The 10,012-nt window shown below is 59.0% G+C and overlaps 1 protein-coding gene across 9 annotated transcripts; it reads right to left on the bottom strand.

Annotated features, from left to right (window-relative positions):
* Nucleotides 1-2,943: 2,943 nt before the first annotated feature.
* REPIN1 (replication initiator 1) lies at nt 2,944-8,669 on the bottom strand. 9 transcript variants are annotated; one of them, XR_009353029.1, is made up of 4 exons: nt 8,515-8,668; nt 7,646-7,772; nt 3,990-6,288; nt 2,944-2,960 (listed from the first exon to the last, which is right to left on the bottom strand). XR_009353029.1 is itself a non-coding variant. In XM_059172215.1 (4 exons), the coding sequence occupies exons 1-3, from the start codon at nt 8,551-8,553 to the stop codon at nt 4,559-4,561; spliced, it is 1,896 nt and encodes a 631-aa protein (XP_059028198.1). In that variant the 5' UTR covers nt 8,554-8,669; the 3' UTR covers nt 3,448-4,107; nt 4,532-4,558. The 9 variants fall into 9 exon arrangements, 7 of the variants coding, with proteins under 7 accessions (XP_059028198.1, XP_059028200.1, XP_059028201.1 ...); XR_009353028.1 differs by lacking the exon at nt 2,944-2,960 and adding an exon at nt 3,448-3,768; XM_059172215.1 differs by lacking the exon at nt 2,944-2,960 and having other exon boundaries at nt 3,448-4,107; nt 4,532-6,288; nt 8,515-8,669.
* Between the last annotated feature and the right edge of the window lie 1,343 nt (nt 8,670-10,012).

Below are 10,012 nucleotides of genomic sequence, written 5' to 3'. Positions count from 1 at the left end.
CGGGCTTAGCCATCCCCGGGGCCGTCCCGCGGTCTGATTGGCCGCGCCGCTCAGATGACCAGCTCGGCCCTATCGGAGAAGCCCGCGGGGCGGCCCCTTTGTTCTCCTGAGCCAATAGCCCTGGTGGGCGGGCTGACCCCGCCGCCCGCGGAGCCTCGCGGAGGGGGGGGCCCGCGCGGCGTTAACGCTTTGGCTGCTGGCGCGCGAGTGGAGTCCAGGGCTCCGAGGGGCGGAGGGGCCGAGGGCGAGGCGGCGTGCTGGTGACCGGACAGCGCCGCGGCACCCCGTACTTCCCCTCCGCCGCGCGCTCCCTCCGGCTCTGGCCCCGCGGACGCGCGCTCAGATGGATCCCGTCGTTCCGCAACTCTCCGTCCGACTCAGGACGCGCCCGCACCGCTCTTGGTGCCGGGATCCGGGAGGACAAGACGCACGAAGCCCGCTCTGGCGCTCACACTCGAGTGTGCATGAGACATGGTGGCACTTGGTACACCAGGTGTTAGGGTGAGAAGCTGTTGTACGGATCTCGCGGGACCCGAGAGAAATCGCCGTCCGCACCGCGCGCGGCGCCGGGCACGTCGTGGGCGCCCGATCAACGATCCTGGGGTCTCTATGAGAGAGACACGCCGAGACCTCGTTACACCCACCCCCCTCGCTTTCTTGTCAGGAAACAGCGGTCTGAAGAGGTCACGTTCCTGGGTGGAGTGTCCCAGCAGGGGACACTCCAGGGAGGGTCTTGACTGCTCCTGGAGACCTCCGGAAAAGAGAATTTTCTCTTTTACCCGCACTAATTGGAACCAAATGTTCTTTATGCCAACAAGGTTCCTCACACGGCTCCCTCCAGCCCGCTGGGTCAGCTCCCGCTGGCAGGATTCTCTCTGGAGCTGCTGAGAAACTGCCTTTGGGACTGGGGGTTGATAAAGACAGAGCTGGCCTCTCTCTCCCTGAGACATCGACTGTGCAGCTGGTGGGCCTCGTTCTAGTGAATCAGTAGCTGCCTCCTGGGCATTGCCGTGGCCCAGCTATTGTTTGGTTCAGGACAATAGACACTGTCGGACTGAGATTCTGTCCGGTTTGCCACTAACTTTTGTGCAGTTTTTCTGTCTCTGGACTTTGACTTATCTGTAAAAGAGTAATTTCCTAGTTACATACTTACCTTTCCTGACTTTTGCAGGATCCAAACTGGTTCTGTTGTCTATAGAAGTATATGTAAAGTATAAAAGCCTACACAGAGGCCAGATACCACTAGGCCATCAACTTTTTCAAGAATCGGGTCCATCTCTTTATTTTCTAGAATACCTACTGGAGGTTTACCAAAGGCATGTGGAATTCTGGTGTTCTGGTCCCAGATCTGTCACTGGTCATGAGTGAGAAAACCCACTTGTCTTAGGCATGTTTCCTCTACAGAGTGAAAGATTTCCTCCAGATTGGCATTTTATGACCAAGGGTGTTTCAAGGACGGAAAGAATGAAGCACATCTGGGATCCGATTTACATTAAGAAAAAAGAAAAGACAGAATGGGCTGGGGAGAGGGGAGAATGAAAGACTTCGGCATTTAAGAAATATATGTCTGCATTATTAAATTTTGACAAGATAATTAACTTCTTGTAATTGTATTAAAAAAGTGGGCGGCGGGGGGGGGGGGGGAACTGGACACTTCAGAAGTGTGGCTCCTGTCAGCAGAACTCTGACCCCTCCAGCCTAAGCAGTTCCTCCCTCAAGACTGCTGTCAGCATGTGCCATGCTGAGCAAGGACTTGGGATCCACCAGGTCCTCTGAGGGACCCAGAAAGGACCCATGGACAAGTTCACTCTGTCCCAGCTTGACCAGCCCCCTCAAGGCCACTTCAGTGACTTCCCCTGAACTTTGGACCTCTCCTCACCATCTCTGCCCAAAAGCAGGTGCAGCACAGAACGAATGGACACCCAATGCCAGCTTTCCCCACCCCCAAGCATTTCCTCCAAAGGTCATCTTTCACAGTCAGAAACCCTGGTCAGATTCCTTCGTCCTTATCCTTTTCCCCAACCCCCAAGTACAGACCTTAGATGCCGGAGGACCTGGCTCCTGCTCCCTGCTCATCAGCCCCAGACCTTGACCTACCTGCCTGCCCCCCCCAAAAAACATTGCTTTCCTTCCCTTGAATCCCTGGGGTCTCTTAAAGAGACATACTGATGTGTGGTTTTCTTGAGTCAATGCTTTTAGTCTCTGAAAGATAATTTGCCATTAACTATAGAGGGTTTTTTTTTTTTTTTTAAGATTTTTAAAATTTATTTGACAGATAGAGATCACAAGTAGGCAGAGAGAGGAGGAAGTAGGCTCCCTGCAGAGCAGAGAGCTCCAAAGGAAGAGGCTTTAACCCACTGAACCACCCAGGCGCCCCACTATAGAGGTTCTTAAGTGGCTCCATGAAGGCATGAAGTAGCTTGAACCAATATGAAACTTGGAAGCTATCTGCTTCCATCCTGCTCGAGCCACTCACCCCCATCTCCCTCCCTCCACTCATTATTTGTGTACACATATATGTCCAGACTTGGGCCTCCTGGAGGTAAGGACAAGGTTTCATCTTGGTAAACCCCTAGTTGCCATCACAACATCAGGCATGGTAGGCATTTAATAATCGTTTCCACCAGAGGTGCCTGGGTGGCTCAGTGGATTGAAGCCTCTGCCTTCGGCTCAGGTCATGATCCCAGAGTCCTGGGATAGAGGCCTGCATCGGGCTCTCTGCTTAGTGGGGAGTCTGCTTCCCTTCCTCTCTCTCCGCCTGCCTCCTGCCTGATTGTGATCTCTGTCAACTAAATAAAATCTTTAAAAAAAAAATTATCTTCACCAAAGCAGCAGCATACTCTGTTCACCCAGCAAACACGTAGTGGTGGTCAGGAGCCTAGGGTCCAGGAGTCAAGAGACGCGGGTTTAAATGGCCTCTGGTGATTACCAGTTACACGACCTTGAGCAAATGTTTTTATCTGTAAAAGAGGAGTACCTCCCAACCAGAGATTATGTGAGATCACTTAAGTAAACTTTGCATGGTGCGGTTCCCATAAACCGTGGTGGCTATTATGCATGGTGTGCACAGGCTGGATCTATGCAGAAATCACTAAAACTGGCAGGAAAAGGGCCTACGGATACCTGTCAAGAACAGGCACTCTGATGTGTATGAAACGGTGCAGGGAAGCATCAGCAGGCCAGCCAGGAAGGCACTCTAGGACATTAGGATCAGACCTTTTCCTCCGGATAACTGGCCCCTGCCCAGTCTGACTTGACCCCACAGAACTAGCCCCACCCACAGGGTGCACCCAGCCTCCCCTGGGAAAGAACAGGAAGTAAGGTGCAAAGGAGCTCAGGTGGGGGCACTCCTCCCCTGGCGCCCCTCCCCCCATCCCAGAGCAGAGCTCCCTGCTTCTCTTTCAAACTACACAGCTTCCCAGGAGCAAGGAACACTCAGCCACCAGCTCTAAAACCAAATCTTTATTCTCTAGTTTGAAAAGGAGGGTGAGTGGTTGTTCTGTTTCATTCCAGAGAACAGAACAAGGCCCAATAGGTAGAAATTACAGGAAAGTGGATTCCATTCATTATAAGGAAGAATTTCTAACAATTAGAATTATCCTACAATAGAACCAGGGCCTCAGGAGGTGGGGACTCCCTGTCACCTAAGTGTTCAAGCAGAGGCTGGGCATCCATGACCTAGAAATGGGGAAAGGGAAGCTCGCCCCTTTCTGCCTGTCCGCCGACCCTCCATGATCAACGGGGCAGTCCTTCCCACCATGTTGAGCTCTGCAACGAGTGGAGGGTTGGGGGTGCTCAGACAGAAGCCTGGACAGGGGGCTGCTGACAGCCAGGAGATGGTCTAAGTGATGGGAGGGTGCTGCGTTGATCTCAGGGAGGGGGAGCAGAGCTGAGCACTAACAGTAGATGGGTCTCTCCGAGCCCCAGTGCCTATGCAGGGGCAGGAGGAAGGGGACGGGGTGGGACAGGTTAGAGCAGCGCGGCCTCACCTCTCTGAGCTGGAAAAGCCCCAGGTGCCGTCTAACAAGGCCAGCAGGTTCTCCCGGGTGTATCCAGCTGGTCCACTTTTCCTCCCAAGAGCTCATTTACTAGGGGACTACGCCACACCTACTTCCAAAAAAAAAAAAAAAAAAAAAAAGAGCTGAAGGAACTCATAATAAAAGACAAGGACATTAAGGCGTTTACACCAGAGGGGAAGGGTCTTCCTGGCCCCTGGTGGCCCCTCCAGCAGGAGGGCTCAAAGGGGTAGGTGGAGCTGCTATTGCTACTTTTCCAGGGCATGGGACAGTCAGGACGGAACCTCAGCAAACACCGGCTGGAGGCCGGAGTCCCGTGCTCCGCGAGCCGCTCCTGGTGCCCGGGGCGGGGGTTGGGGGAGGGGGGACGGCTGAACCTCCCTCTCCAGCAGGGCCCAGCTTACTGGCTGCTCTCCCATCCCTTGCCTCCACCAAAGGCAACACAGGCCCCCCCACCCGCAGCCCAGGCCCACGGCACCACTCTCCCGTCAGTGACGCCCAGGGTACTCCCCCACCCCCTCGGCCTCCGCAGCCCTGCCCGCTCAGACGTCATGCTTCTTCTGATGGGCCAGGAGCTTCTCCTCGTCGTCGAAGGTCTGGCCACAGATGGCGCAGCAGAAGGCGCCGTCCCGGATGTGGCTCTTCCGGTGGGTGATGAGGTTGGACTTCTGGCTGAAGCTGCGGTCGCAGTCGGGGCAGGCGTAGGGGCGCTCGCCCGTGTGGATGCGCCGATGGGACACCAGGTTGGACTTCTGGCTGAAGGCCTTGCCGCAGTCCGGGCAGACGTAGGGCTTCTCGCCGGTGTGGATGCGCCGGTGGGCCGCCAGGTAGGGCTTGTGGCGGAAGGCCTTGCCGCAGTCCGGGCAGACGAAGGGCCGCTCGGGGGCGTGGTCGCGCCGGTGGGCCGCCAGGTGGCTGCCCTGGGAGAAGCGGCGCCCGCACTCCTCGCACGCGAAGGGCCGCTCGCCCGAGTGCACCCGGGAGTGCGCCACCAGGTGGGTCTTCTTGCCGAAGTTCTTGCCGCACTCGGCGCAGGCGAAGGGCCGCTCGCCGCTGTGCTGCCGCTGGTGCGCCCGCAGGAAGCGCTCCAGCCGGAAGCTCCGGCCGCAGTCCTCGCAGCTGAACAGGGACGGGGGCGCGGCGGCCGCGGCGGCCGCGGGCGCTCCGGGGCCCTCGGGCAGAGGCTCGGGCGCCCGCTCCCGAGCGGGTTTCGGCGCGGCCTCGGCGGCGGGGGGCTGAGGCGAGGCCTCCAGGGGGCCGGCCGGAAGCTGGGGGCTCCCCGTGCCGGGGACGCCCGGGGCCGACCCTTCGGACCGCTTGTGGATCTTGCTGTGGGACAGCAGGTTGGGTTTGTGGCGGAAGCGACGGCCGCACTCCGTGCACGGGTAGGGCTTCTCGCCGGTGTGGATGCGCCGGTGTGAGGTCAGGTAGGGCTTATTGGTGAAGCGCTTCCCGCATTCCGGGCACTGGTGGGGCCGCTCGCCCGTGTGCACGCGGCGGTGGGCGATCAAGTTGGGCTTGTGCCGAAAGCGCTTGCCGCAGCAGGCGCACTGGAAGGGGCGGTCGATCGCGTCTCCGCCAGGCCGTGGGGCGGTCACGGCCGGGCGGCCCCTAGGCCGGGGCCCCAGAGCCTTGGCCGCTGCCTCCTCCAGGGCCTCGGCTACGTGAACCCGCTTGTGAGCGACTAGCTGGTCCCACTGGGCAAAGCTCCGGCCACAGTTGCCGCATATGAAGGGCCGGGCCTCCGGGGCTGGGGGGTGGCACCTCCGCGCGTGCGCTCGAAGCTGCTTCGGCCGCCAGAAGCGTCTCGCACATTCAGGACACGCGATGGGCCGCTTTGCCGCCGAGTGTGCTCGCAGATGCAGAACAAGGGCCACCCAGCCTCGGAAGCTCTGCCTGCAGAGGTGGCAGGCGAAGCCCAGATCTGGGGTGGCAGCCGCGTGGACCTGGCAGTGCAGGGCCAAGAAGGGCGCGTGTCGGAAGCGACGGCCGCATTCAGGACAGGGCAGCGGCAGCCGGGCCTGGCAGTGCCGGCTGTGAAGCCACAGGGCCACCCAGCCCGGGAAGTGCCTTCGGCAGTGGGCACAGCGATGGGCCCTACTGGGGGCTTGGCCGCCCGACTGGGCCACGGAAGTGCCTTGTAACCTCAGCCCATGGGGCTCCTTCTCCAGGGTCTGGGGCAACTTCTGGGAGGGCCCAGGGACCCTGGGCTGGGCGGGACCCATGGCCAGGGGGCCCTTGCAGCGCTGTTCCAGCATGGGTTCTTCCTCTGCTGAGGGTGGAAAAGCAGTGTCACTCTGGGGATCAACTTACCCTGCCCCGGTTCCTCCCTGGCCAACCCTAGGCCCGAAAGGAGCTCATCCCTCTGAACTCCTACAGCCCTTGAATCTGGACTATTCTGTTTCCTTGTCTGTTCTACATCATTTCAATCCTGCGCTTCTAGATACCATTTCAAGTGCATTTAAGTATTTACTAAGTATTTGCTAACCCTGGAAACTACCAGAAGGGAGGAACTCTGACACTTCTTGGAATCCCCCTCACGCCAGTCACCCAGTGTCTGGCATGGAGTAAACACTCCAGCGTCGGCTGGACAAATATTCCTGCCTTGGGACTCATCAGAAAACGTGGTCGCCTCTCCCAGGTGCTTCCCTGCTGCTCCCCGCTCGTTTCTATTTCCTGCCGCTACATTTGAGCTTCCCAGCAACAGTGAGGCAGGACAAGACACGATGCTCCCAGTCTGACAGATGAAGCAACTCTGAGGCATAAAAAGGAGAGAGGGGGCCTGCCCGAGTGGACACAGTAAACCAAAAGCGGAACCCAGACCAGGGAACAGGCCTTCTAAACTCCCAGTCCAGTGCTCCTGCCTCTGCACCTGGGTTTGTAAAGTTCCCACAGAAAGAAACTCCCACGGCCTTTATCATATTTATCCTCTACTGGGCTCTGATCAAACCACAGGGGAGCCTTCTGGGCCTCTGTGACCTCAGTCGCTCAGGGTGGAAGCGGGAGAGCAGGAGACAGCAGCGCTCCTGGGGAACAGGAGGGGAGTGCTGGATGCTAAGGCTCAGGTCACGGCCTGTCCAGACTGTGCCCACACTCTGCCTGCCTGCCCTCCTCTACCCACACACATAATTAGGACATCGCAAGGAGAGCTCTCCCGAATCCAAGGAACACCCACAGCTGGCTATCCTCGGGGGCCCAGATCCCTGCCTCCCCTCAGGTGGTAGGGATCATTACCAGGGCAAGGCTGTAATCCCTGTCCGCTGCCAGGTCATGCCCCAACCCCACCAGAGTCTGCCCCACATTCCACTCTTCCACGGTGCCCAGGAGCCCAGATTCCTCAAGGAGAGCTTCCTGCAGCCACTGAGGGGTGGGTGGTGCGGAGCCTCCTAATGGACCTTCACTGCCAGCTTACAAGCTCCAGACACATCCTCAATTCCCTAGCGCCGGACTCCTCTCCAGGAGCTCAGACATGACTCATTCCCCATGGCCAGACTGAGCACAGGGAAGACGCTGGTATGGGAAGGGGGTCCTTCCCCCCTACAGGTGACTTCCTTCCTCCAGGATGAGGAGATCTGAGTACTGGGGCTGTGGAACCATTTAGGAACCCAACAAAGAAGGCCAGACTCTACCCTGGAGACCGTGGAGCTGGAGATGAGGCTTTTTCCAGCCCCTCCTGGGGATGTTCCTGGGGATACTTCTGCGGCTGCAGTGCCGGCTTCGGCCCACACTCTGGTAGCCCCCAGATGTCAGAGAAAACTGCAGCAGTAAAGACACCCCTACCCCCATGGCAGAGCTCAGACCTCTGAGTGCAGAGAGGCCAGCCTTACCTGCGGGGAGGGGAGAGAAAACACGCATGAGGCTCTGAGATCCTCCAGGGCAGTCATTGTGTCCTCGCCAGCCACCACCCCTTCCCCCATCCAAGACCCACACCCTGAGCGGCCCAGTGACCTTAATGGATACTGGATTAATCAATGAATGTGCCCCCTTCACCAAGGAAGTACACGACAGCGTTTGGGGGTCATTTCCTCCACGGGTAAGGTCACAGCATGAATTCTCCATGCTGATGGCCAAAGGCCGGCCGATGGCAGAAACTCTGGAATCCCTGCCGGCTCCCCTTCCCCCACCCTCCTCCCAACAGGAATTCCAGGCCCGGTTCCCAAGGGGCTGCGTAGGGCGAGCTAGTGTGTCCAGGTCTCCGGCAAAATCCCCTTGCGCCTGTGGATGGCAAAAGGTCGCCGAGACCCCACACGCCCCTTTTGTTTACGCGCGTGTCCCCCGTCCACGTCGCGGACACACGGCTCCGCGCACTCCGAGTGGGCCCTTTCGGGTCCCCACGCAGAGCGCACCTCGCGGAGCCTGTGCGCAGGTGCGCGGGCTCGCCCCCCCATTCGGTCCAGCACTGCCCCCCCCAACACAGCGCACACACAGTCACGCGCCCGGCAGGTAGGGCCGCCCGCCTCGGGCCCCCGTGCAACCCAGCGCCCTGCCCGGGACGAACCTCTCCGGCGGGGTGCGCGGAGGCGCGTCGCGCGTCCATGAGGCCGGAACGCCGGCGCCGGCGGCCGCGCTCCCCACCCCGCGCGGCGACAGCGGCAGGTTCGAGTTCACAACTGCCAGGCCCGGGCCCAGCCCCCCCCCGCCGGTTCCCAGCGCCACGTGACTACAGGAGCTGCCGAGGGTCAGTCGCGGGCTGGGGCCGGCGGCCGCGGCCGGAGGGCGGGGCGGGGCGGGCGGCGGGGCCCGTCCCCTCGGCGCCCCCATCCCAGCGCCCTCTCGCGGGCCGGGCCGGGGGCGGCCGCCCGGATCCCGGCTCCGTCGCCATGGCGACCGCAGCCCGGATTTTCCGGGACGGGCCCGGCTCAAGTTTCCCGACCCTTTGTCCCTACGGAGGACGCGCGTCCCTGCGCGACCGCGTGGCCGGACCGCCGTGCCTCGGCTGGGCCAGGCCTCGCTGGCTTCCTCCGAGAGGGCGTCCGCCGCCCTGGGGCCACTCGTCCGCGGGTGCGGCCGCCGCCGCCGGCCACCTCGACCCCCGGCCGCGCTGCAGCACCGAGTGATGCCCCCGGCGGGGCGCGGCGCGGCCGACGCGAGAGTCCGCCTTCCGGCGTGTTCACTAGCGGAGAAAGGAAAGGCCCGACCGTGTGAACTTGAGAAGAATGTCCCTGTTCCAGGAATCACCGCGAGCAGGTGTTCCCGGCTTCCCGCGGCCGGGGGCGCGGGCCTGGCCCGGGGGCCGCCCTGGCCGCGGGCCCTGTCGCTTGGAACCGCGCGGCCGCGGGGCGGCGAGCGGGGAGGCAGGTGCGAGCCCGCGCCCGTGACTCACCGCCGAGCAGGTGGCCGCGGCTTTGCGCCGAACGCTTCCTGGGTTTTCCGGGCTAGGACGCTGTGATGTACTTTTACACTTTTCTACAAAGTCGATGTTAATCGTGCATTCATTTTTTAAAACACTTAGATCTGTTGCACCAGTTCTATCGGAAATAGAATATAAAAATCTCTCCTACTTTTAGTTCCTGGAGTCATTACATTTCAAATTTGGTATGTCTCCTCCGGTGTTTTTTTCTATACTTATCTATGCATGTGTGACGTAATTGGGATAATGTGTTGCAAAAAAAGGTATTCCGCCCTTTTCACTAACAGTATTGTGAGTTTTCTCCCTTTTTTTTAGATACTCTCTTGTGATATGATTCTTAATGGCAGCATAAATGTGCAAGTAAACTTTCTTGGTTTTCTGTACCATTAGAGATTCATCTTTTATTGCTCATGGCTGATTTACAATCCGAGGAGTGGGAAACTAATGGATCACAGACAATGTATATTTTTTAAATGCTTTCTAAATTATCTTCCAGGAAAATTTATTAGCTTTCCCTTGAGAATGCTCATTTTTCCATATCCTTGATGATGCAGGGTTTTTTTTTTCAAATTTAAAGTCATTATTTCCCATTGTTTTGAATTTTGTTTCCTAGATTACTAGTTAGCTGGCTCGTTTTTACACATAT

This window comes from Mustela lutreola, chromosome 4 (genome assembly GCF_030435805.1).
Source record: "Mustela lutreola isolate mMusLut2 chromosome 4, mMusLut2.pri, whole genome shotgun sequence".
NCBI classification, from domain to species: Eukaryota; Metazoa; Chordata; class Mammalia; order Carnivora; family Mustelidae; genus Mustela; species Mustela lutreola.
The sequence above is the reverse complement of the archived record's forward strand: the minus strand, read 5'-3'. Positions and strand labels throughout refer to the sequence as shown.

What these genes read in the sequence shown, in the direction of transcription:
- REPIN1 (XM_059172215.1), bottom strand. Translation starts at nt 8,553, where the DNA reads ATGGACGCGCGACGCGCCTCCGCGCACCCCGCCGGAGAG. An exon ending in CCGCGCACCCCGCCGGAGAG is followed by an intron (nt 7,773 to 8,514) that starts GTTCGTCCCGGG and finishes TTACTGCTGCAG; the next exon opens with TTTTCTCTGACATCTGGGGG. An exon ending in CCAGCTCCACGGTCTCCAGG is followed by an intron (nt 6,289 to 7,645) that starts GTAGAGTCTGGC and finishes TTCCACCCTCAG; the next exon opens with CAGAGGAAGAACCCATGCTG.